At 45.4% G+C, this 27,707-nt stretch overlaps 1 protein-coding gene across 1 annotated transcript in view; it reads left to right on the top strand.

The window, feature by feature from the left end:
- The window catches only part of msh3 (mutS homolog 3 (E. coli)), a 459,900-nt gene that overhangs the window by 33,987 nt on the left and 398,206 nt on the right, over positions 1 to 27,707 (top strand). The window contains exons 7-8 of the mRNA XM_085989589.1: positions 3,878 to 4,026; positions 13,403 to 13,569. Coding sequence (XP_085845715.1) covers positions 3,878 to 4,026; positions 13,403 to 13,569 — 316 coding nt within the window. The remainder of the gene's footprint in view (positions 1 to 3,877; positions 4,027 to 13,402; positions 13,570 to 27,707) is intronic.

Genomic DNA, 27,707 nt, shown 5'->3' with positions numbered 1-27,707 from the left:
ACCTCCTTTGTACTGACTCATAGAAACATAGAAGATAGGAGCAGGAGTAGGCCATTCGGCCCTTCGAGCCTGCTCCGCCATTCAATGTGATCATGGCTGATCATCCAAATTCAGTACCCTGTCCCTGCCTTTTCCCCATATCCCTTGATCCCTTCAGCCTCAAGAAACATATCCAACTCTTTCTTGAATATATTTAATGAACTGGCCTCCACCGCCCTCTGTGGCAGAGAATTCCACAGGTTCACCACTCTCTGGGTGAAGAAATTCCTCCTCATTTCAGTCCTAAATGGCTTACTCGAGAGCAAGTATGTCTTTTAAGTATGGACACCAAAACTGTAGGCAGTATTCCAGGTGCGGTCTCACCAATACCTTGTACAACTGAAGCAATACCTCCCTATTTTTATATTCTATCCCCCTAGCAATGAAAGCCAACATTCCATTGGCCTTCTTAATCACTTGCTGCACCTGCATACTAACCTTTTGAGTTTCGTGCACCAGGACCCCCAGATCCCTTTGTACTTCAGTACTTTCCAGTTTCTTGCCATTAAGATAATAACTTGCTCTACGATTTTTCCTTCCAAAGTGCATAACCTCACACTTTCCAGTATTGTATTCCATCTGCCAAATCTCTGCCCATTTACTTAGCCTGTCTATGTCCCCTTGCAGGTTTTTTATGTCCTCCTCACTCACTACTTTCCCTCCCATCTTAGTATCATCTGCAAACTTTGATATGTTACACTCGGTCCCCTCCTCCAAATCGTTAATATAGATTGTAAAGAGTTGGGGACCCAGCACTGACCCCTGCGGAACACCACTGGTTACTGATTGCCAGTCTGAGAATGAACCATTTATCCCAACTCTCTGCCTTCTGTTAGATAGCCAATCCTCTATCCATGCCAGAATATTACCCCCAATCCCGTGATTTTTTATCTTAAGCAATAATCTTTTGTGTGGCACCTTGTCAAATGCCTTTTGGAAGTCTAAATACACTACGTCCATTGGTTCCCCTTTATCCACCCTATATGTTACTTCCTCAAAGAACTCCAGCAAATTTGTCAAACATGACTTCCCCTTCATAAAACCATGCTGACTTTGTCCTATTAAATTATGATTATCCAAATGTCCTGTTACTGTCTCCTTAATAATGGACTCCAACATTTTACCAACCACAGATGTTAGGCTAACCGGCCTATAGTTTCCAGCCTTCTGTCTACTGCCCTTTTTAAATAAGGGTGTTACATTAGCAGTTTTCCAGTCTGCTGGGACCTTTGCTGAGTCCAGGGAGTTTTGGAAAATTATTACCAATGCATCCACAATCCCTACCGCCACTTCCCTCAAGACCCTAGGATGTAAGCCATCAGGTCCAGGTGATTTATCCGCCTTGAGTCCCATTATTTTACCGAGTACCACTTCCTTAGTGATTTTGATCGTGTTTAGCTCCTCCCCCCCCATAGCCCCCTGTTTGTCCAGTGTTGGGATATTCTTAGTGTCCTCTACTGTAAAGACTGATACAAAATACTCATTCAGTGTTTTTGCCATCTCCATATTTCCCACCATTAATTTCCCGGTCTCGTCCTCTAAGGGACCAACATTTACTTTAGCCACCCTTTTTCTTTTTATATAACTATAAAAACTCTTACTATCTGTTTTTATATTTTTTGCTAATTTACTTTCATAATCTATCTTCCCTTTCTTAATCAATCTTTTTGTTATTTTTTGCTGTCTTTTAAAGTTTTCCCAATCCTCTATCCTCCCACTAGATTTGGCTACCTTATATGCCCTTGTTTTTAGTCGAATACTATCCTTAATTTCTTTACTTAGCCATGGATGGCTGTCTTTTCTTTTACACCCTTTTCTTTTCAGTGGAATATATATTTTTTGGAAGTTGTAAAATAACTCCTTAAATGTACACCACTGATCATGTATCGTCTTACCCTTTTAATCTATTTTCCCAATCCACTCTACTCAATTCCGCTCTCATACCTTCATAGTCTCCTTTATTCAAGCTTAGCACGCTTGTTTGAGATCCAACCTTCTCACCCTCTAATTGAATATGGAATTCAACCATGTTATGGTCACTCATTCCAAGGGGATCCTTTACTGGGACATTTTTAATTAATCCTGTCTCGTTACACAGGACCAGATCGAAGGTTGCTTGTCCCCTGGTCGGTTCAGTTACATACTGCTCAAGAAACCCATCCCTAATACACTCAATGAACTCATCCTCAAGCCAGCCCTGCCCAATTTGATTTGTCCAATTAATATGATAGTTAAAATCCCCCATAATTATAGATGTTCCCTTATTACAAGCCTCAACTATTTCTTGATTGATACTCCGTCCAACCGAGTTGCAACTGTTCGGAGGCCTATAGACTACGCCCACTAGTGTTTTTTTCCCCTTATTATTCCTTACCTCCACCCAAACTGTTTCATTATCCTGATCTTTTGACCCAATATCATTTCTCTATTACAGTGATTCCTTCCTTTATTAACATAGCCACCCCACCTCCCTCCTTCCTTCCTGATCGTTAAATAACCTGGTATGTTTAATTCCCAGGCATTGTCACCTTGCAGCCATGTTTCTGTAATGGCCACAAGATCATACCCATATGTAGTCATTTGTGCGATTAACTCGTCTATTTTGTTACGAATGCTACGTGCATTCAGATAGAGAACTTTCAAATATGTTTTGTGACACTTAGTTCCTGCTTTTGCCCTTTTTATTACTTTGTGGCAGTGAGTTCCACATTGTAACCACTCTCTGGGTAAAGAGGATTCTCCTGTATTCTTTACTGGATTTATTAGTGACTATCTTATATTTATGGCCCCTAGTTCTGTTCCCACAGATGGAAACACCTTCTCTATGTCTACCCTATCAAACGCTTTCATAATATTAAAGATCTTTATCAGGTCATCCCTCAGTTTTCCCTTTCTAGAGAAAAGAGGCTCACCTGTTTGTGCCCCAGTCTTTTTATAGGGTATAGTAGTGTAGTGGCTATGTTACTGGAATAGTAATCCAGAGGCCTCGTCAAGTAATCCAGAGAATGTGAGTTCAAATCCATCTTATTGCGAATTTGAATTGAGTTTTTGTTTTAAAAAGAATCTGGAAATAAAAACTGCTATCAGTAAAAGTGACCCTGAAGTTGTCGGATTGTTGCAAAAACCAAACTGGTCCACTAATGTCCTTTTAGGGAGGGAAACCTGCCGTCCTTACCCGGTCTGGCCTGTATGTGACTCCAGTCCCACACAAACGTGGTTGACTCTTGATTGCCCTCAGAAGTGCCTGAGCAAGCTAGTTGTATTAAACCGCGACAGTAGAAGGCCCAGCACCACTTTCTCAGGGCAACTATGGTTGGGCAATAAATGACTGCCTTGCCATCAATGCCCACGTCCTGAGAATATATAATAATAAAAACATTCTGCCCCCAAGACATTCGGACTTCTGCTCGGATGTCCTGAACCAGGCTGTTAGGAGGTGAACGAGGAAAACGTTGGGTGACTCTCCAATTTCAGTGTTTCATTCCCTCTTACTTTTTTGGGCAGAACTTTTATTTTAATCGTAAAATGTAATTTTTTGGATAGATCTGCCCCCCCCCCCCCCCCCGCAGGAATTCTCACCTACAGTTACGCAGTGCAGACTGATGTAAACAGGCCCCTAATGACCCTGGACCATAATGACCAGGACCAGATTATTTTAACAACCTGTTGGCGATTCAGTGACATCTATCTGAAGAGTATAAATATGTAGCTCTGTCTGGTGACAGGATTACAATGTGTAATTGAATCAACATTCATGATTTTTTGAACCCAGATTTGGTGGAATAATTAATTAGGTAACTAAATACTAATTTGTCTTACTTTCCTTGACGATTGTTACATATTAATCCACTGCTAAACCTGGACAGTGACTCCGTTGAAGTGGGAGATGTGGCTAGTGAACTTCCTAATAACTACCTGATGTGTATCTGTGAACAAACAGTGAGCAAAAAAGACCATAAGAAGCAAGGAGTTCTGATTGGGCTTGTGGTAAGAATCCCTTCACAATGAACATCTCCAAACGTGAATTGCTTCTGAAGTTACAAATATACACCAACCATAAAACACTAACCATGACTTTTTGTCTTGTAATACTCCTGTGAAGCGCCTTGGGACGTTTACTACATTAAAGGCGCTATATAAATACAAGTTGTTTAATACAAGTTGTTTAGCCTTTTGTCCCAAATATGTTTCATCTTATCAGTGAAAGTTGATGGCTGTAAGACATACTTGCAGGAATAATGGATTAAGATTTAATTTTGTTCCTAGCACTTTACGTGTGATGCCTGCAAAAAGACCAGCTTGCATTTCTGTGGGAGTCCAAAACTCGGGGGCCATAAATATAAATCCAGTTTGATTCTAATTTGAAACCTATGGCATAACGTGCCATTTATTTGTCCAGGCAACAGTTCAGTTACCATATCGACACAATTCCATCTTCCTGTGCAGTGCACCAGTGCTAGCCTCATGGGTGCATCTTGGAGAATTGCCTGTAGTCTTCCTACTTGACTTGTTTTCTTGCTCTAAATTCAGCTAACGCATTGCATGTATTTATTGCATTGTGCTATAATTTTAATGGTTACAGCCACTATTGAACTGAGTTTGAACACTATCTAACAATCCTATTTATTGACATTTTTCTCCTTCAAAACTTCTCACTGCTGAAAAACTAACTTCTAAAATTCACATGGGAACCTCTTTTTTTCCCCGAAGCTTATCAAAATTAAAACTTCAGCAAGGCCAATCAGACCCAAAAATCCGGCCTTCAAGATGGGTGCATCGTCACCACCTCAGGGCAACCAGGGATGGGCAATAAATACATCCTTGCCAGCATTACAAATATCTCAAGAAAAAAATTAAAACAAAGAACCTACCTGACCTCGTAATGATAATTGCTGCATGTTTTGAATGAGGTAATGAGAGGTTTTTATTTGGTTATGCAACCACTAGATGGCAGCAAAAGGCAACAGAGTGCGTGAGCTAGCTTGTCCATCCATTGATGCAACAGTAGCAAGGAGGTGTCTTATTTAATACTCAGACCCAGTCCTGTTGCAACAAATGTGTTGTTGCATTTTATGATAGGTAGCAGCAACTGTTTAGTTGCTTTATGTATTGTGTTAATTAGATCAATTTTATGCACGGTTAACTGGGTCAGCCAGAGGAAACCTAGCTCGCTCGTCAGAAATTATTGAATGTATATAGAGTGTTTTCTCTACTGGGAGTTTAGCAAGTATAAGTTTTAATATTTGAGAAAGGATTAAGGGCATAGTTTCAAAATCACAGATGCCAAAGTTTTTAGCTAGTGACTAGTAGTGAAAGCATTTTTTGTTTGATTGCAAACTGATTTTCAGTTTTAGTGGTGAGGTTTCTGTTGCTGAAGTTTAAAAGATTTTGTAGACATTACAGGCCAGATTTTACTGTCAAAATAATGGTGAGGCTAATCGCACTCACCGCTATTTATGCGTAAATGATACAGATGTGTGGCTAAATGCGAGGGACAGATGCGCGGGTAAATGCGAATATCCACAAGTTGCTGTCCTCACTATTTCCGCCGTTAGCTTTGCGACTGTGGCAACTTTGACTGCCTCACCATTGAAATGCATTGGCCGGCGTGAAGTTGCTGTATTTGCGCAGCAGATACAAACTAAACTCGCCACAAAGTTAAGTCTTGTCACTACAGGTGTAAGTACCCTTTTAACAACGTGATAGTGTTAATTATTGCCAAACGCCCTCTCTGGCACTGAAAATTAACTATTGCAAGTGTGGAGTCTCATTCCTTCAGGTATTAATTGTTGTTAGAGATTTTAAAAATGTCAAATTTAAATTAATTTTCTTTATTTTTCCTTTTTTTTCCTCTCTTAATCCAATCTTTCTTTCCCCCTCTTTTTCTCTTTCTGTGCCTGATTTGACATTGAATTCACCCACTCTAATTCACACTCCTTCTCCGTCCTGAGCCTACTTCTCAATCCTTTAATCTGATTTGGTTAAGGAGATGCACAGTTGCTTGCCCTGTTCACTCAGGTCCCTGATGCCCTGTCTCCCTCGCTGCGCCGTTATCTGCTCACACTTTCAGCAACATGCCACGCACAAAATGTAAAAACCTAAACGTTAAAAGGCAAGTCTAACTAACGGCTGGCGCCATTAGGTACAAAATCTGGGCCAACACATTTGAATTCAAACAGCACTCAGGAATTGAGATTGTGTTGTACAATAGTAGCAACAAAACGTGGTATACATTCATACAGAATTCTCTGTCTGCTAAATTAACAAACTTGTTAACCCATTTAAAATAAACTGGCTAGTGACATGGTTAAAATAATGGATGAAGGCATTTCATACATGCGTGTTAAAATGCTGCTTGCTCATCGCCATCACAATTTTAATTCCGTGTCCTGTGATGCTCATTTATTTGTCTCCTTGACTTTAATGACTGCATTAAGAAAACAATATGTGTGGGGGGTGGGGGGGGGGGGGGGGGAGGGGAAGGGAACGATGATATAGAATATGCATTCCAGGCAAATTCCTGAAGTCCTTGGCAACTGTAGCAGAGAGGGAGATTCAAGCAGTGCTGTAGAATTTTTTAAAAATCCCAAAGTTGCTCCAAATCGCAAAACTAAATGTGTGTGGTTCTTTCCACCAAAACTCAATTAGACCCCATAGGGTCGATATTAACCCCCAAGACAGGCAGGAGACGGTGGGGGCAGGGAGGAGGGGGTGTTAAAAATGAAATATCATGTTGTGGCGGAGCCACTAAGGGACTCCAATCAATTGTATATAATTCCCATTAATAATATGTTTGCTACAGCCTGAGTCTGTATCTTTGTTTTCACTGTTTACATGTACAGAGCGTGATCACTTTAATAGTGCGGGTAAACGCGATGACGTCACACCGTTCATCACGTGATCCCCACCGGCGGGAAAAACGTGATGACGTCATGACGTCAGCCACGGGACCGCCCAAGCAGTCCTCGTGGAGCCTCCGAACTGACTAGACCTATATTCGATGTTCTCCTGTAGTTATCCGTTAAACTCTGTTAGTTTTCATTAAACCTCGTTTATTTGATCGCCTGAGTGGACCTCCAGTCTTTTGGATAGGAACTAGACATTCCTATATTGGTGACCCCGACTTTTGCGAACGGTTTTCGCAGAAGTTACTGAACATGGAATCGAACGCCGTTGCTTTAAAGCTACCACAGTTCTGGGAGCAACAGCCAGCCGCGTGGTTCATCCAGGCCGAAGCCCAGTTCGCAATCAGGAACATCGTTGCGGATCAGACCCGTTACTATCACGTGGTCTCCGCCCTCGACAGCGCCACAGCCTCACGGATCGTCGGCCTGCTTGGTAATCCACCAGAAGATCGCAAGTATGAAACGATAAAGGCGCGGTTGTTACAGGTCTTCGGGCTCACTAAGTCGGAGCGCGCCCGCCGGCTGCTCAATATGCCCGGCCTCGGGGACTCCAAGCCGTCCGAGCTCATGAGCCAAATGCTCACGCTCCTGGGCTCCGAACCGGAATGCTTCCTCTTCAGGGAGCTATTCCTCAGCCAGCTACCAGAGCAAGTTCAGGCTGCCCTAGCCAGGTCGGAAGTCACCGACTGCGCAGAGCTGGCTGCCGATGTGGACAAGATCTTCGCGGTGACACAGCAGTACGGCGCTGCCATGAGGCGCCCATCCCGCACAGACGCCGCTCCAGCCCCATAACCTGCGGGGTTGTGCTTCTACCACGCCCGTTTTGACGCGAAAGCAAGATGCTGCCGCCCTCCCTGCAGCTTTTCGCTCAAAAAAAAAAAAAAAAACACAGCAGCCACCCTGTCGAAAGAGGACCGGTTATAACGAGCGCCCCACGGCTGCGATGGCAATCGGTAATTCGGGAAAACTCCTCTTCATCAACGACTCCCTATCTGGTCGACGTTTCCTCTGCGACACCGGGGCACAGTGTAGCATCCTACCCGCGTCAAATCTTGATCTACAAGCCGGGGGGCACGGCCCCTCCCTCCAGTCGGCTAATGGCGGGGCCATTCGGACCTTCGGAAGCCGGTGGGTCCAGGTGTGCTTCGGCGGCCAGCGGTTTTACTGGGATTTCATCACGGCCAAAGTCTCTCAAGCCATCCTCGGGGCGGATTTTTTGTGCGCCAACGGCCTCCTGGTGGATGTACGGCACCGCCAGTTGATCAATGCGGCCACTTTTCACTCCATCCCGTGCCACCGCGGTAACACCGTGGCGCGCACTGTCTCCTGTGCGTTCCCACCTCCGGATGACTTCACTCGCCTCCTCGGAGATTTCCCAGACCCGACCAGACCCGCTTTCTCTTCCACGGCCACGAAACATGGTGTCGAACATCACATCACCACTACTGGCTCCCCGGTCTACGCACGGGCCCAACTACGGCGAAACGAACGGAAGTACAGCACGTTCGACCGGGAGTTGCTGGCCCTTTTTCTGGCTATCCGCCATTTCCGGTCCTTGCTAGAGGGACGTCTGTTCATGGCTTTTGTGGACCATAAGCCACTAACGTTCGCTGTGGCCAAGACCGCCGAACCGTGGTCAGCTCGGCAACAACGTCAGTTGACGTTTATCTCCGAATTCACCACTGACATTCAGCATGTGTCCGGTAAGGACAATCTGGTGGCGGATTGTCTCTCCCGCGCGACCGTTCATGCAGTCCAGTTCAGCATCGACTATGCCCTCATGGCTGCGGACCAAGCCTCGGATCCGGAGGTCCAATCTTACAGAACCAACCCCTCTAGCCTCCAAGCGGCCGACGTCAAATTCCATGCCGCGGGCACTACGCTACTCTGCGACGTCTCCGTAGGAGATCCTCGCCCTATCGTCCCGGTCGCCTGGCGCCGAAAAGTTTTTGACGCCATACACGGGTTGTCGCACCCTGGCATGAAGGCCTCGCAACGGTTGACTGTCGTCCAAATTCGTGTGGCGCGGCATGCACATGGATGTTCGCGACTGGGCTAACAGCTGCGTGGTCTGCCAAAAGGCCAAGGTGCAGTGTCACGTCAAGGCTCCATTGGCCACTTTCGCTGTTCCGGAACGTAGGTTTGATCATGTGCATGTGGACCTGGTGGGGCCACTTCCGCCTTCGCACGGGTTTACTCATCTTACAATGGTGGACCACACCACTCGATGGCCGGAGGCGGTTCCTCTGTCATCTACCACTTCCGCAGACGTCGCCAGGTGCATTCATCTCCTCTTGGGTCGCCCGTTTCGGGGTACCGGCGGACATCTCGTCTGATCGTGGGGCCGCAGTTTTCTTTCGTTGCTCTGGAATGCAGGGGCTCAGGGGCTCGGCGTCCAAGCTATATCGCACCACTGCCTATCATCCACAGGCGAACGGCCTGTGTGAACGATTCCACAGGTCGCTCAAAGCCGCACTCTAAGCCAGCCTTCAAGGTGCGGGCTGGGTGGACAGGCTTCCATGGATCCTTTTGGGTCTTCGTACGGCACCTAAAGAAGATCTTCAATCGTCCTCGGCGGAGCTCGTATATGGCCAGCCGCTACGCGTACCAGGGGATTTCCTTCTGACTCCAACAGAGCCACGGTCCGCGTCCCAGCAGCTAATCAGCCACCAGGAGGCAGCCAGAAGTTTCGCTCCAGTGCCTACGTCGCATCACGGCTTGCAGAGCTCCCACGTCCCAGCTGAGCTGAAGAACGCCGACTATGTTTATCCGCCACGACGCTCATCGGGATCCGCTCAAACCCCCTTACACTGGTCCTTTCTGTGTGATAGAGCTGGGAGACAAATCTTTTCCGGTCGATGTCGGCGGTAAACCGGACCACATTTCGGTTAACCGGTTGAAGCCGGCACACTTGGACCTTGACCGCCCAATCGAGATCGCACAACCGCGGAAACGTGGGCGACCGCCCACAGTCGCCGTGCCAGATCAAACGCAACTGCCCGCCAGCTCGCCCGCCGTCCATCAGCTTCCACTTCAAGGCTACAGAAGTCGATCTGACAGGCTTGTCAGGCCTCCTCGCCGTTTTACTTTTGCTATTAAAGACAATTCTGGGGGGGCGCATGTGGCGGAGCCACTAAGGGACTCCGATCAATTGTATATAATTCCCTTTTAATAATATGTTAGCTACAGCCTGAGTCTGTATCTTTGTTTTCACTGTTTACATGTACAGAGCGCGATCACTTTAATAGCGCGGGTAAACGCGATGACGTCACGCTGTTCATCACGTGATCCCCCACCGGCGGGAAAAACGTGATGACGTCAGCCATGGGACCGCCCAAGCAGTCCTCGTGGAGCCTTCGAACTGACTAGACCTATATTCGATGTTCTCCTGTAGTTATCTGTTAAACTCTGTTAGTTTTCATTAAACCTCGTTTATTTGATCGCCTGAGTGGACCTCAGTCTTTTGGATAGGAACTAGACATTCCTACAATGTAATCCGACCCAACCAGCTGCATACGCGCCTGCTGCCATTTTGTACGGTGGCGGATTGCGTGGTGTGTCTGTATCCCACTCTCGAAAGGTGAACCCCCTCCAAACCTGCGATCTTTGCCTCCCTCCCTCCTTGCTGCCGTGATCTGAGTCCCCCCACCATGCCCCGATATTTGCCTCTCACTCTCCCTTTTCGCTGCCACGCTCCCAGTCTCCTCCACCACCCCCCGCCCCCCCCCCCCCCCCCCAATGCACCGACCTGTTCAGATTGCCTTTTACTGCCGCCTTTCCTGCCTGGCAGTTGGCCAACCTGTCAATCTGGCTGGCTACCGGGCGGGAAATGGAATTAAAGAAATGATAATAAGGTCCTGCCGTTCAATTTGGCAAGACCTCTGCGTTCCTGGGATTTACGGGTCCCCCCCCCCCCCCCCCCCCCCCAAACATGCTTCCATGCTCCCTCCCCACCTCCCTGAAAATATTGGGGCCTGTATGTTCTAATTCACCAACCCCACCCAAAACACAAACAAATCAATCCTGCTGATCTCGAGGTGGTGTCATAGCTACACTTTAAATGTAATTCCACTTGTAGTGATGCTTAATTTTATTTTAATCAATTGTGGGTTCAAGCCCCATGCTCGGGCTTGTGCTCGGCCTTGTGCTCGGCTGCTGTGTGGATGGAGTGCCACTTTGTCAGAAGTGCTGTCTTTTGGATGAAACGTTAAACCTGACTTCAGGTGGATAGTAAAGATCCCATGACACACTTCAAAGACGAACAGGGAGTTCTGGTGCCTTAGTCAATGTTCCCCTCTCAACTAGTACAGGTAGACTATCCTTTATCCGAAAACCTCGGGACCAGCCGAGTTTCGGTTTTCGGAGAATTTCGGATTTCGGAAGGGGGGTCGGCGGTTGTCGGGGCCGGCGGGGGGGTCAGCGGTTGTCGGGGTCGGCGGGGGGTCGTGTGCACGACTTACGCTGACGCTCAGCGTAAGTCGGTGGGGGTCGGGGTCGTCGGCGGGGGGGGGGGGGGGTTCCGCGGGGGGGGGGGGGGGGGGTCCGCGGGGGGTCGTGCGCACGACTTACCCTTTATCCGAACTTACGAAACCGGAACCCTCTTAAAAACCTTCGGTTTTTTCGTTCAGCGTAAGTCGTACGCACGACTTACGCTGAACGAAAAAACCGAAGGTTTTTAGAGGGTTTCGGTTTTCGGAAGTCCGGATAAAGGGTAGTCTACCTGTATCACCAAAAGCCAATTAGCTGGTCATTCATCTAATTACAGTTTGTGCAGCCTTACTTAACAGTTACTCCAGAAATAGTAAGTGAGTGTATGTGAAGTGCTTTGATTTTTTTTTCAGCGATGTGATGCCAAGTGCTATATAAACACCATTTATTTACGTCTAAAATTAAAAATAATTTTTTGAATTATTACTGCTAATTTACTCTTGCCTAATATCACTTCAGAACTCTTATAGATTAACAGATTAACTTTTCAATTACAGTGGAGCCTACATGATCGTACTGCAGGGCACCCTCCGCCCCCACCCCCCCTAGATGATTAATGGACATTGGTGGATAATAGAGTACCCAAAGTTTGGTACAACAATACCCTGGGGACAAGTATGAAGACAATAGAAATGGAAAAATGGTGCTCTTCAACTAGTAAAGATGATGAACAAATAACAAATTTTAGTGGACTGTGCATCGGGGGAATGTTTTGTGCAAGTCCTTGGCCTGCAGAATTTCTGCTGGATGTTGGAAGCGTGGACACAATTGGTTCCACTGACGCCCCGAGCAGTCGACTAGTGAAGTGTTTGATCACCGTGTTACTGAATCCAGGGCCTCCAGTGTTCTGCGGTACCCCCAGATCAGTTTCTCTAGCAAGCGAACATAGATTTGCATCTGATCTATCCAGGATTTAGTGACTCCTCAATTTAATAATTTTTAAAATACTGTATAAAACAGGCCTAAAATTAATGCTTTTATTCAGGAAAAATGGTGCATAAAGCGGTTCACTGTTCTTGGCCTCTGCTTGCACTGCTTAGCTGCCATTTAAACATGTGGCTGTCTCCCCTAATTCTTCACCTAGCCAAGTGGGAAAGGTAGGTGTAAGTATTTGTAACCAAAGACCCGGTGTACCAATACCTGATGTTCTGGTTCTGAATAGTGACAGGTGATCTCCATTGAATTCCAGTTTGTTAATCACCCTCTTCCCCGCCCACCCCCAACACACATTTCACATCGTCCACATTCACCAGGCTTGCTAGTTGAAGAGCTACAATCATTGGGTTGCATAATTCCTGTAGATTTCACTCCTTGTACACGACATCTGCAGATGAAGTGTACAAAGTGCAAAATGCTTTGGGGATTAAGTTGCAGCACATCAATAACATTTAGAAGATTGGTTTCACTTGCCACCGTTCCGATTCAGAACACCAGGTGTTGATTCCAATACAGTTACGGTGGGGAAAACTGATTGGGGAAGGAAAACGAGGGGGGAAATATGGTGGGCGGTAAATATCCGGGCAGTTTCCGTGGCTGCAGAATTGTGGACCCCCTGCAGCCTATATTAGTATCTATATTGTAACCTATCCAGTCTATTGTAGGAGTCTGATCCTAGCAGCAGTTTTGAGGCATTTGTGTGTTGCAGGCTATAACTGCACCCCCCCCCCCCCCCCCCCCCCCCGCAAGGCCTCTGCTTGTAAACGACAGTTTATAACGCACCTTGCATTATTGTGAATAGAAGGTAAACTTAATTGATTTGGATTTGATTTAGTAGTTTTTTGATCACTCTGATCTATCAGTGGAAATATTGTTCAATAGATGGAAGCGTATCGGCGCACTAGCCCAAAATGGATTTGAGCTCTGGCTGAGAGGGCTACAAAACTACATTTTGGAAAAATAAAAGTCCCTCTGGAATTCTAGACATTTTTATGTTTATATGTAAAATTTCCTTTAACCATTGTGTTTCGCAGGCAGTCCAACCCAACACCGGTGATGTGGTGTTTGATTGTTTTCATGACTGTAAATCCAGGTCGGAGCTGGAAAGCCGTATCCTCTGCCTACAGCCAGTTGAAATTCTGCTCCCGGCGGAGTTGTCTGAGAGCACGGAAAAGCTTCTGGCGAGCATCACCGCTTCAAGGTACATCTGATGTGTGAGCAGGTTGACTTTTATGAAAGAGCATGTCAGTGAGTTGATGTTTTTTTCTAGATGTTGTTTGAAAACAGCCAGCCCATGTACCTTCTATAGCAGGGGAGTCAAATTAATTTTATATGGTGGGCCTGATCTGACAGACTGGTACTTGGTGTGGGCCACATTCAGCAAAAGTTATTTGGACACTCTGGGGTAGAAATTGGTATGCGTTGCGTCTGTTTTTTGTCTCAAATATTTAGGCACGAGGTACTGCATCTAATGTGCAGCGTTGGCATGGCTTCCGCCATATTGGTCCTCACTGTTTTTAGGCCTCCCTGGCAGCTAGCTGAAATCGGCGTTGGATTATTTTATATATGCAAAGAAGGGTCCCGCGCCTGTTTCTGGAAAATGCATGAAGAACCAGATGGCGCATGCGCCGAGCAAGCTCTGACTAGTTTTTCCAGTTCTACTGCAGCCTAAACAGCGGTCCTTAAAGGGATCGCTGGAGGCCACTGAAGAAACGGTGGGGGACAGAGTGCCTCTCCCGGCTCCACAGCACTACTGCGGACCGCTGTTGGCCCACACTCGGCCCTTCTGCATTTTCCTCCACCCACCTCCCAAGACTTACCGTCGGGTGAGCTGCCTCCAGAGGTGAGACAGGTGTCGCAGCTCGTCGCTATTGTTGAAATGAGGCCCAATTTTGGGTGAGCCTTTGGCTCCGCCTTCCGGTGCGGGCTAGAATTTATTTCTGGAGGATTTAACCTGCTGTTCTTCAAAAATTCTCCCTCTGAAAATGGATTTGATGAGACAGCTCTTTCACGGCCAATCATTGCCTTAACAGCAGCATCACTTACATAGCGAGCATTAACAAACATTGATTACATAAGAACATAAGAAACAGGAGCAGGAGTAGGCCAATCGGCCCCTCGAGCCTGCTCCGCCATTCAATAAGATCATGGCAGATCCAATCTTGTCCTCAACACCACTTTCCCACTCTCCCCATACCCCTTGACTCCTTTGTAGTTCAAATGTCTGTCAATCTCAGCCTTGAACATATTCAGTTACTCCGCCTCCACAGCTTTTTGGGGTAGAGAATTCCAAAGATTCACGAGCCTCTGAGAAGAAATTCCTTCACTCCATCTTAAATGGGCGACCCCTTATTCTGAAACTATGCCCACTAGTTCTAGATACACCCACTATGGGAAATATCCTCCCAGCATCCACCCTGTCAATCCCCCTCAGAATCTTATATGTTTCAATAAGATCACCTCTCATTCTTCTAAACTCCAATGAGTATAGGCCCAATCTGCTCAACCTTTTGTCATACGTCAACCCTTTCATCCCAGGAATCAACCTAGTGAACCTTCTCTGCGCTGCCTCCAATGCAAGAATATCCTTCCTTAAATATGGAGACCACAACTGTACGCAATACTTCAGGTGCGGTTTCGCCAACGCCCTGTAAAGTTGCATCAAAACTTCCCTACTTTTATACTCCATACCCCTTGCAATAAAGGCCAACATCCCATTAGCCTTCCTAATTACTTGCTGTACCTGCATGCTAACTTTTTGTGTTTCATGTGCTAGGACCCCCAGATCCCTTTGTACCGCAGCATTTTGTAGTCTCACTCCATCTAAATAATCATTTGCTTTTTCATTCTTCCTTTCAAAGTGGATAATCTCACATTTTCCCACATTGTACTCAATCTGCCAAGTTTTTGCACTCACTTAACCTGTCTATATCCCTTTACAGACTCTCTGTCCTCCTCACAACTTGCTAACCCACCTATCTTTATATCAGCAGCAAATTTGGCTACAGTACACTCGGTCCCTTCATCCAAGTCACAGATTGCTGCTGTTTAAACAGCGGTGCTAATTTAGAAAATGTATCTTTATATATCTTTTCTGTGCACTTGCCATATTCCTGACCATGGTGTGCCTCATTGTTGTATTCTTTCACCATAGCTACCTGTTGCTTACAAATCAAGCTCGTGGGATTTCCATTCATGTCCACAAAGAAATACAGAATTGATTCCATAATTCATGTGAATGTTCTGGTAATTTACCTAATTGGTGCCGAATGTGTTCTGGGATACAAACTGCACAGTTTAAGAGGGGGAGTACAAAGGTTACAGCGAAGCCTATTGTCAGAACTCAAAGAACAATTATTTTTTTCTGTTGGGGGGAAAAAAACCTAGATTTTCTTTGTAACAAAAGCATTGAAACTGGTTATAATTGTTTTTATCAAGTAAGTTTGGCTGAGGCAAAATAACATAGAATTTCATAGAATTTACAGCCCAGGAACAGACCATTTGTCCCAACTGATCTGTGCCAGTGTTTATGCTCCTCCTCCCATCCTACTTCATCTTGCCCTATAAACATCTCCTACAATTCCTTTCTCCTTCATGTACTTGTCTAGCTTCCCCTTAATTCACCTCAACTACTCCATGTGGTAGCGAGTTCCACATTCTCACTACTCTCTGCTTTTCAATTCTATTCCTCTAGAAATTATCCCCATTGTTTGCATTTTTATGGTTTTGTTAACCTGCATAGCCACTTTTAATGATTGTGTATCTGCACCCCTTGATCCCTTTGCTCTTCTATCCCATTTAGACTCTGATTTTCCAACGAGTATTTGGCCTCCTTATGCTTATCAAAATGTGCCACCTCACACTTCTCTATGTTGAAGTTCATTTGCCAATTACACGCCCATTCTGCACGTTTGTTAACGTCGTCTTATAATTTCTTGCAGTCCTCCTCTGTATTAACTACACCCCCAATTTGGTGTCGGCACAAATCTTCAAATTCTCCTTCTGATTCCTGAGTCCAAATCGTTTAGATAAATGGTGACCAACAGTGGTCCCAGCACCGACCCTGTGGAACACCGCCTCTACCCTCTACCGTCTGCCAGTCTGGGTAACTACCTTTAACCCCAACTCTCTGCTTTCTGTTTTGTAGCCAGTTTGCTATCCATTTTGCTACTTGTACCCTGACTCCACATGCTCTGACCTTCGTTATGAGTCTACTATGCGATACCTTATTGAAGGCCTTTTGAAAATCCAAGTATATTACATCTACGACATTACCAATTTCAAAATTTGCAGATGACACTAAACTTGGAAGTATAGTGAACAGTGAGGAGGATAGTGATAGACTTCAAGAGGACATAGACAGGCTGGTGGAATGGGCGGACACGTGGCAGATAAGATTTAACACAGAAAAGTGCGAACTGATGCATTTTGGTAGGAAGAATGAGGAGAGGCAATATAAACTGAAGGGTGCATGAACAGAGAGACCTGGGGGTATAATGTGCACAAATCGTTGAAGGTGACAGGGCAGGTTGAGAAAGTGGTTAAAAAGCTTACGGGATCCTGGGCTTCATGAATAAAGGTATAGAGTACAAAAGCAATGAACTTTTATAAAACACTGGTTTGGCCTCAACTGCAGGATTGTGTCCAATTCTGGGCACTGCACTTTAGACCTTACACCACTAAATTGAAGTCATAATAATTGTGTAGTTGTAACAAAATTACTGATAAAGCAGCATTTTTCTTCAAACTACTCACTCTCGCTCTCTTTCCAGATCCCAGCAACAACCCCCATACAGCAGGGATTGGACACCTCAATTATCCCAAAGCCCTTTGCATTCTTGCTGGATTCCAGGGCGCTCCCCCTCCCCCCCCTGCAGAACCTGGGACCTCCCCCAGTGCACCTAAACCCCTTGGCTGTAATCTCCATAATCCCTGTTTCCTGGTCTGACCCCTGGGATTTTGCCAGGGCTCCAAATTCTGGGACCCCCGTTTCCAGATCCCAGGGCCTGCCCCAGTGTTTCCCGAATCCCCCTCTGCCCCGTTCCTGGGATCACTCCTCCTTGTGCTGCCAGATCTCTGGACACACCCAGCGCTTATATTTTACTGTCCCTGATAGTTTTACTTGGCACAAGATTCTTGTTCTTTTAAGACATCCGACTCGTCATGAGTAATGCCACTGAAGAGCTAAAAAATACTGATACTGCAATAATTCAGGATGTCGTCATCTCAGTGTTGTATGATGTCCTACTTGTAGCACACTGCCCTTCCTGTATCCTCTGAGTCACCTTGAGCAATGACCTGGGAGACTTGCCCGTGAAGTTTGTGGAGATATTTTTGTTTCGTTGTGCTTTTCTTTCGCTTCGGTGATGGGTATTGATGTCTAATATTCACACAGAGAATCAACAACTGTGATCTAATTGTGGCAGTTCCGTCTGATAATCTACAGGGGTTACAAGCAAACAAATTGGTCTTCATTACATAGCAGTAACAAGGCTGGAGGAAGCCAAATGTAAATGAGAATCCACTAGCTTTCAGAGCTTCTTGTCCTAACTCGTATTGTTCACTTCCAATGCTTAGTTTTGATGCAGCCCCTGTATATTTCACCTTCCCAGTGGGAAGAGGAAAGCATTGTAAAGCTCGAGTTCTGTTTGAGCAGATTATTTCATTTCAGTTTCTAATCTTCAGTGCTTTTGATGGCTTTATGTTGGTATCTCTTGGCAGAGGCCTTGTGCTGCAGTGTCTGAATTTTTTTTCTAAGGTGAATAACTCCTCCATTTGATAATTTTATTGAAAGAGTCACCATGAACACGAAACGGAAAAATTCATTTTCGCTTTGGGTGCGAAGACCATTAAGGGTGAGGTGTAGTTTGTTTCCTGTTTTGTTCCGTGTTTCAGACTGCATCATTTCTGTTACGTCCGTGTGTAATTGAGACACGGACTGCAGGAGTTGGTTATAACAGGTGTTTACTGAGTGGAGACAAAACTGGAACTACTATACAAAGTTACTACACAGGCTTATATACAGGGGTGGTCACTACTGGTACTGCAGTATACAGGGGCTGCAGAATATAGTTCCTTCTTCAAAGTACATACACTACAATTCCTCCCCTTTTAGCTAAACCGTACATAACATTCGATTAATAATTAAATAACATATTTACAATTACAGTTGCTATACACATTAGCTGAAGTGAAGCAATTATAACTTCAGTCTTTGAGGAGGCTTCCTGATTCTGTCTGGATAACGCCTCTTTGGGGTATCAGGTTCTTCTGGCAAAGTTGATTCGGGATCAACGTCGTTGTTTGGTTCGTCTGCTTCCAATATCACCGATTCTGAGGTAGATGCAATTGGTACTTCGGTTTCATCACCAGGTGCATCGGATCGTGGTGTGGATTTGATGTTTTCCAGTGACTAGAATCTGGTCAGCATGGTGTCTTACAATGCTCTCTCCAACGTCCACGGTATACATTAGAGGTCCTTGCCGTGTGCAGATCGTTCCTGGCTGCCATTTCTCTGTGCGGTAGTCCCGGGCCAAAACTGGTTGACCTATCTTAAAACTCCTGGTCGGCCTTTCATTCATATTCTGAAACTGCCTGTTCTCCACATCTCTTCTGATGTTTGGCTTAACCAAATCCAAGCGGCATCGTAGTCTTCGATTGAAGAACATCATAGCTGGAGTTTGGTTGGTAACCGCATGTGTCGCATTCCGGTAGGCAAACAAGAAGTTATCCACCTTGTGTTGTAGGAGTATGTCTTCATTACACATTGCCTTGATGTTTGAACGAACCTCTCAGCCAATCCATTGGTGGCTGGATGATATGGGGCGGATGTGTAATGCTTAACACCATTGTTCTTTAAGAACCTCCGGAACTCTTCAGACACAAACTGTGGTCCATTGTCGGAGCAAATCTGTTCAGGCAGCCCATTTCTGGCGAATATGGTTGGTAAGACTGTGATAGTTTTTTCTGTGGTGGTTGAGGACATTTTTATTACCTCTGGCCACTTTGAATGTGCATCCACCGCAATTAAAAACATCGAGTCCATAAATGGACCAGCAAAATCAATGTGCACCCTTTGCCATGGAGATGAGGGCCACTCCCATGGATGTAGAGGGGCTTGTGGTGGGGCGTTTTGGACCTTCTGGCATCCTGTACAGCTCTTGGTCATCTCTTCGATTTCTCTATCGATTCCCGGCCACCACACAAACGCTCTGGCTAAGTTCTTCATTTTTACCCCTCCCAGATGACCCTCATTGAGCACTCTATCCTTCAATTTGGGTGGAATTACTACTCTGGATCCACACATCAAGGTTCCTCTGCACACTGACAGCTGTTCTCTTCTCGGCGAGAATGCTGGCAGCAGTGGTTTGCCATGTGCTGGCCATCCCTTCACCGTTAAATCATAGACCCTGGAGAGTGTCGGGTCATTTCGTGTTTCCTTTTCTATGTTTGCATTCGTCACAGGTAGACATTCGACTATGGTCGAGTGGAATATCTCCACAGGATCCACTGCAGGTGCTTCTTCCACCGTCTGCAACGGTAGGCGCGACAATCCATCAGCATTCCCATGCTGTTTAGTTCCTTTGTACTCGATGTCATATTGGTGTGCCCCTAGGAAAAGGGACCACCTCTGTAGCCGTTGTGCTGTCATTATCGGGACGCCCTTCTGAGGGTTGAAAATGGAGACGAGGTTGATGATCAGTTAGTAGAGTAAATTTCTGACCGTGCAGGTAGTGATTGAACTTCTTCACCCCCACACCAGGCTGAGGGCCTCTCTGTCAATCTGGGCGTAGTTACGCTCGGCTGAAGTTAACGAGCGTGATGCAAAAGCTATCGGCCTCTCTGAACCATCAAGGAATTTATGTGACCGTACCGCTCCAATGCCGTAGGGAGACGCATCACACGCCAGTCTTATCGGTAGTGATGGGTTGTAGTGAGCCAATACTTTTCTTGAAGTGATTAGGTCTTTACTCTTCTGAAAGGCCCGCTTACATTCATCGCTCCATTTCCATGCTACTCCAGTTTGTAGTAGGGCGTTCAGTGGGTGCAGAATTTTGGACAAATTTGGCAAAAACTTATGGTAGTAATTCACCAATCCGAGGAATGACCTCAGTTGCGACACATTTTCAGGCGCTGGAGCCTTAACTACCGCTTCAATTTTGTCAGGGGACTTATGTAACCCCTCTTCATCAATCACGTGGCCACAATACGATATCTGTTCCTTAAAAAACTCGCACTTGGGGCGATTGGCTCGTAGCCCATGTTCTCTTAGTCTAGTGCGCACCTGCTCTAGGTTGGCAAGGTGTTCACTGTCATTTTCACCTGTCACTAGGATGTCGTCCAAGTAACACTGAGTCCCCGGAATCCCTTGCAGGACTTGTTCCATCGCTCTTTGCCATATCGCCGGAGCTGATGCTACTCTGAATACCAGTCGATTATACTGGTAAAGACCTTTGTGAGTGTTTATCGTGAGATACTTCCTAGAGGATTCTTCAACCTCCATCTGCAAATATGCTTGTGCTAGGTCAATTTTTGTAAAACGCTTCCCTCCAGATAGTGAGGCGAAAATATCTTCTATCCTCGGGAGAGGATACTGTACTGTGTGAAGGACTGGGTTCACCGTCACCTTGAAGCCCCCACAGATGCGAACCTTCCTTGGCTCCTCAGACTTATTGTTTAACGTTTTCTTCATGACAGGAACGATGGGTGTCGCCCACTCGCTCCAGTCTACCTTAGATAACACGCCTGCATTCTCCAGATTCTCCAGCTCTGCCTCGACGGCTGGGCGAATTGCATACGGTACCGGTCTTGCTTTGAAAAACTTGGGAATTGCATTCTCTTCTATTTTTATGGAGGCGGTTACGCCTTTAAGAGTTCCCAGTCCTTGTTGAAATACCTCTTTTTAGCGTTAGCTAAGATATTTGACAATCGTCCAGGCGTGACGTCGTCATCCTTTTTACCAGCCACCGTCAGTGCCTGAATGGAGTGCCAGTCTAAACTTATCTTTCTGATCCATTCACGTCCCAATAACGGTGGTCCACCATCTTGCAGTGTGTACAGATACAATTTCTGTATATCCTTGCCGTTGTATTCGACAGGCACCCTTATTTTTCCTCTGGGGTATACTTTCTGCCCCGTATACGTCTTCAAGACAATGGATGTGTCTTTCAAGGGTATGTGTGAGAATAGCCGCTCGTAGTCTCGTCGATTCATGACGGTCAGGGCTGATCCTGTATCCAATTCCATTTTGACTTGGGACCCTGCTATCGTGAGGGTGACCCAAATGGTTCGGTGATCCTCTTTTGCAATTACGTTGTGAAGTTTGAGACAGCTTAGTCTCTTGTTCCCGGATTCACTATCGCTCTTCTGGTCTTCGGAACTACTGTCCGTCATCTTTTGTACTTTCCTGTACTGTTCCTTAGTAGCCTTTTTGTTGTCGTTGGTCTTCTTCCCAGACCTGCAAACTCGTGCAATGTGTCCCATCTTTCCGCATTGCCTGCATATTTTGTCCTTGGACCAGCAGTCCTTCTGGTCATGGGTTGTTCTGCCGCAGCGATAACATTTTTCAAATCCCCGTGTCATTTCATGGGTGCCGTATTCCTGTGGCTTTTGCTGTATTTCCGCAGCTCCCCTTGCTGCTGCTTCGTACGATACTGCCACGCTGAAAGCCTTATCTAGCGTCAGCTCTTTCTCTGAGAGTAACCTCTTCTGGGTTCCTTCACTCAGGAGTCCACAGACAAATTTGTCCCGTAGGGTATCTGCCAGTCCTGCTCCGAACTGGCAGTGCATTGATAGCTTGTGTAGTTCCGTAAGGTAATCAGCATTGCTCTCATCTTTATGCTGATTTCTCTTGTGGAATTTAAATCTTTCTGCTACCAGTAGCGGTGTAGGATTTAGGTGTTCCTGTAGGATATCAACAATTTCGTTAAAACTCTTCGCCATCGGTTTGGCTGGAGTGATCAGGTTCCGCAATAGACCGTACGTTCCTGCGCCCATTAAGTTTAGTAGTACCGATGCCTTTTTCTCATCGGCTACTTCATTTGCCTTGCAATATACTTCGACTCTTTCCACATACGTGGTCCAGTCTTCTATTGCATTATCGAAGGCAGTGATATTGCCAGTCTTCGGCATCTTGGAGATCTAAGATGGCGCCTCCCGCGCTTTGCCTTCTTCCCCGATTGAACAAAATGGCGCCTCCCGCGCTTTGCCTTCTTCCCCGCTGGATTAAGATGGCGCCTCCCGCGCTTTCTGTCTTCTCCACTGCTGCTAGCGCTGTTGCTGGCGTTTTTATGCCTTGATGGCGACGCCCTATGGTCTTCGTGCACTTCCCCCCCCCCCCGCGCTGCTGCTAACGCCGCTCTCCGCGGTCCCCGTGGCAAACTGCAGCTCCTCGCTGCTTTCTGCGCTTCTAATTTCTTTCATTTCAATTACTGTTCCTGTCGTCAGAGCAAACCCTACGGGACACTTTCCTCCCTCTTCTTGGGTCTGTACGCTGCCCGGCTTCGTAGCACCGGCCGCGCCCTGTGCGCTCCACCCTCTCTTTCCTCTTCCCGACAACGCTGCTCGGCCCCGTTGAAAAGCCACCCGATCGAGCTCTAGCCCGCCGCAGCCCAGGAAGGATCAGTGTACTACCTGCCACCAGCCCGATTAGCTGGAACACCATAGACAGGATAACCAAGCCCCGCTCTCGACAGCCTCTCCTGCAAATCTTCGAATTCGATGAATCAGAGGCGGTTGCCCACGGTCGACGCCCGTTTCTTCTGTTTTTTTTTTTGTTTTTTTTCTTTTCTTCCTTCTGGCCTCGACCTCTAACAACTTCGCTTCAGGGATGGATCCCCATGAGGTGGTGCAGAACTGTAGGTAAGTTCGGATCTGTTCGTCGCCAGTGTTACGTCCGTGTGTAATTGAGACACGGACTGCAGGAGTTGGTTATAACAGGTGTTTACTGAGTGGAGACAAAACTGGAACTACTATACAAAGTTACTACACAGGCTTATATACAGGGGTGGTCACTACTGGTACTGCAGTATACAGGGGCTGCAGAATATAGTTCCTCCTTCAAAGTACATACACTACAATTTCTATGTTCATTTTTTTGGCGCTCTTTTTTGACATCGAGAAGATGCTTCCCTTTGTGGGGATGAGCAAAACCAGGGGCCATAAATATAAGATAGTCACTAATAAATCCAGTAGGAAATTCAGGAGAAACTTCTTTACTCAGAGGGTGATTAGAATGTGGAACTCGTTACCACGGAGTAGTTGAGGCAAATCACATAGATGCATTTAAGGGGAAACTAGATAAACACAAGGGAGAAAGGGATATAAGGATATGCTGATAGGGTTAGATTTTAATGAAGAGGGGTGGGAGGAGGCTCCTGTGGAGCATAAACAGCATGGACCTGTTGGGCCGAATAGTCTGTTTTTGTGCTGTAGATTCTGTGTAATTTTATGAAGCATTGATTTTGCTAGAAATTTTCCTAAACACATTATGATGTTGCAATACATAATGACCAGAGGTATTCTTGCTCTCTGCATGGATTTTTTATATAATGAAAACAAGGTGGAAAATGTTTATAACCATTCCAGCAAACTTTTTTTTTCTTGTTTAAAAAGGCTGATCGTAATCAAAAAAAGGGAGATGAATGACCAACAGGACACAAACAAAACTGAGGTGTTGCAGCTTATAATGGCAGACCTCGCCAGCATTGCTCTGCTGCTGATTAGAATACTTTGTAGAAAAGTTGAAAAGCTCACCAGAATACTAGCAGTCAGTCAGTATTAAAACAGAAACACCAAGCAAACAGCTGCACAAAAATAAAGAGAATTTTGAATTTAGAGGTTGAATATTACACAGAACTACAAAACCCCCCATAAAAAGTGTCAGAGTATGTGTGGATGTCAGGTTGGGCTGTGATGCTCCTGTAGTTGAATAGCAAACTGATTCTTGCTGTCTAGGTTTACATGTGAATTATACACAAACATGACTCTTTGACTTTAGGAGAGGAGGGAAGCAAAAGAGTTAGGGCGGGGAGGGGGAGGGGGTGGTGGGATGTATATTTAGTTGAGGAAAAACTGGCACGCAGTGGCATTGGTGCAAGAGCAACCAGCGGATGACTATTTCACTGGCAGATCCTCCCTGTGGAGCAGTTTGTGGCCAGTCCCCCACATCGTGCCAGTTGCACATTGCATGATTACGCTGCGTTTTGGTACAGGAGTTTGTCATAAATGTTGGAATAATGGAGTGGATTTGGGCAGCTATTTTTTTTTAACTTTGAAAGTACTGGCTGTTGCACAGCTGTTTGTTTTTAGCAATATAAAGCAATCAGCCAGAACTTTCACTAAATGCTTCCTATGTTCTTGCCCACCTCAAAATCTTTCACAAAGTTGGGGCACTTTTTTGAAAATATTGCAAAGGCTCAGGTCTGAACTTGCACATCATTACTCGGCCATCTACAATTGTCGTCTTTTCTAGAAGATGTTTATCTCTGGCTGTCTGCCCCTTTTTGTGTAAGTTGCCCATACAGTCCATATGTTTTTGATTTGCTTTTTCTCATTCTATTTTTAAAAAAAAACAAACCCTTAAAAAATATATTTCATCACAAAAACACAGCTCCACACCATGATCTGGTGTGCGGAACCAGTATGAGCAGATTACTAAATGGAAAAACATCAGGAAACCTTCTCGAGATGTGGCTTCATGTGGATACTTCAACACTGTTGCTAGGAAACTAGAGTTGTTTATGTGAATTATCTTTGTGATGAATGGATGATATTTTGACTCTATTTAAACATTTCATATGCCATGTATATGAATCCTTGTATATCTGGCATTAGAAAATTGCTTCACCTATTCATTAAAAAAAAATGTAAAATGGGAACAGGGTGAGGTATTTTTGTTCATTATTAATTTGGCCCAATTTCCCCACCCTAGTGCTCACTATTGAGAGAAGGCTGTGCATTGTGATCTGTTATCTGGTCTTGGCCAAGGCTACTGCTGATCCACCAGGCGAACATCTGTGTTCCATCCTGTATTGTTGGGCTATCTCTGCAGGGTTAGTCTTGTGGTTAGAACATGCACATAGATTAAGTAACCTACAGGCGATAAAGACTACTAAACCAGGACATTGTCTATGTGGTTAGTCAATTTCCAGCTGTTTAGTTGCTTGTTGATGAATCCCATTGCTTGTGATCATTTTTTAATTGATGAGCAAGCAGGCAACTAATGGAACAACAGAAATACAATTCTAGTCATACTGCAGTAAGTTCTGTAACAGGGTTAAATTATTAAGAGAAATTCAGTTTAAATAATTTGTAAATTTTGAATTGCAGACTAATAGCGGAGACAGCAGAACACAAATTAGCAATAGCTTTTCTATTTTTTTTAATAGAATTATTATTATTGCCACATACTACTTTTAAAAGGTTTGAGAGGTTTGTGAAGGTTGCCCTTCTGAACTAATGTTCAGTTTGTTAAATGTGTTTGGTTGGTTCCACTATGCTAAGTTAACTGCCCAGTAATTTGGTGAGTTTTTGTGTTTACGGTTATAGAAACATAAAAGATAGGAGCAGGAGCAGACCATTCAGCCCCTCGAGCCTGCTCCGCCATTTAATGAGATCATGGCTGATCATCCAAACTCAATACCCTGTCCCTGCTTTCTCCCCATATCCCTTGATCCCTTTAGCCTTAAGAAATATATCTAACTCCTTCTTGAATATATTTAATGAATTGGCCACAACTGCCTTCTGTGGTAGAGAATTCCACAGGTTCACCACTCTCTGGGTGAAGAAATTCCTCCTCATCTCAGTACTAAATGGCTTACCCCTTATCCTTAGACTGTGACCTCTGGTTTTGGACTCCCCCGCCATCGGGAACATCCTCCTTGCATCTAGTCTGTCTAGTCCTGTTAGAATTTTATAAGTTTCAATGAAATCCCCTCTCATTCTTCTAAACTCTAGCGAATATAAGCCTAATCGACCCAATCTCTCTCCATACGTCATTCCTGCCACCCCAGGTATCAGTCTGGTGAATCTTCGCTGCACTCCCTCCATGGCAAGAACATCTTTCCTCAGATAAGGCGACTAAAACTGCACACAATACTCAAGGTGTGGTCTCACTAAGGCCCTGTACAACTGCAGCAAGACATCCTTGCTCCTGTACTCGAATCCTCTCGTTATGAAGGCCAACATACCATTTGCCGCCTTAACCTCCTGCTGCGCCTGCATGCTTACCTTCAGCGACTGGTGCACAAGGACACCCAGGTCTCGTTGCACTACCCCTTTTCCCAATCTATTGCCATTGATAATCTGTCTTCCTGTTTTTGCCACCAAAGTGGATAACCTCACATTTATCCACATTATCATGCATCTGCCCAATCACCCAACCTGTCCAAATCATACTGGAGTTTCTCTGCATCCTCCTCATAGCACACACACCCACCGAGCTTTGTGTCATCTGCAAACTTGGAAATACTACATCTAATTCCCTCGTCTAGATCATTAATATATATTGTGAATAGCTGGGGTCCTAGCACCGATCCCTGCGGTACCCCACTTGGAAACAGACCCGTTTATTCTAACTCTTTGCTTCCTGTCTGCCAACCAGTTCTCTATCCAAGACAGTACCTTACCCCCAATCCCATGTGCTTTAACTTTGCATGCTAATCTCTTATGTGGGACCTTATCGAAAGCCTTCTGAAAGTCCAAATACACCACATCCACTGGTTCTCCCTTATCTATTCTACCAGTTACATCCTCAAAAAATTCCAGTAGATTAGTCAAGCATGATTTACCTTTTGTAAATCCATGTTGACTTTGTCCGATCCTGTCACTGTTTTCCAAGTGCTCTGCTATTACACCTTTTATAATGGACTCTAGCATTTTCCCCACTACCGATGTCAGGCTTACCAGTCTATAATTCCCCGTTTTCTCTCTACCACCTTTTTAAAATATTGGGGTTACATTAGCTTCCCTCCAATCCATGGGAACTGTTCCAGAGTCTATAGAATTTTGTAAGATGACCAGCAATGCATCTACTATTTCTAGGGCCACTTCCTTAAGTACCCTAGGATGTAGATTATCAGGCCCTGGAGATTTATCGGCCTTCAATGCCGTCAATTTCCCTAACAGCATTTCCCTACAAATACTGATTTCATTCAATTCCTCCCTCTCATTAGACTCTATGTTCCCTGACATCTCTGGGAGGTTATTTGTGTCCTCCTTTGTGAAGACAGAACCAAAGTATGTATTTAATTGGTCAGCCATTTCTTTGTTCCCCATTATAAATTCCCCTGATTCTGACTGCAAGGGACCTACGCTTGACTTCACCAATCTTTTTCTCTT

Source organism: Somniosus microcephalus, chromosome 1 (assembly GCF_052327205.1).
Source record: "Somniosus microcephalus isolate GS21.2 chromosome 1, FLI_Smic_1.0, whole genome shotgun sequence".
NCBI classification, from domain to species: domain Eukaryota; kingdom Metazoa; phylum Chordata; class Chondrichthyes; order Squaliformes; family Somniosidae; genus Somniosus; species Somniosus microcephalus.
This window is presented reverse-complemented; position numbering and strand designations above follow the sequence as displayed.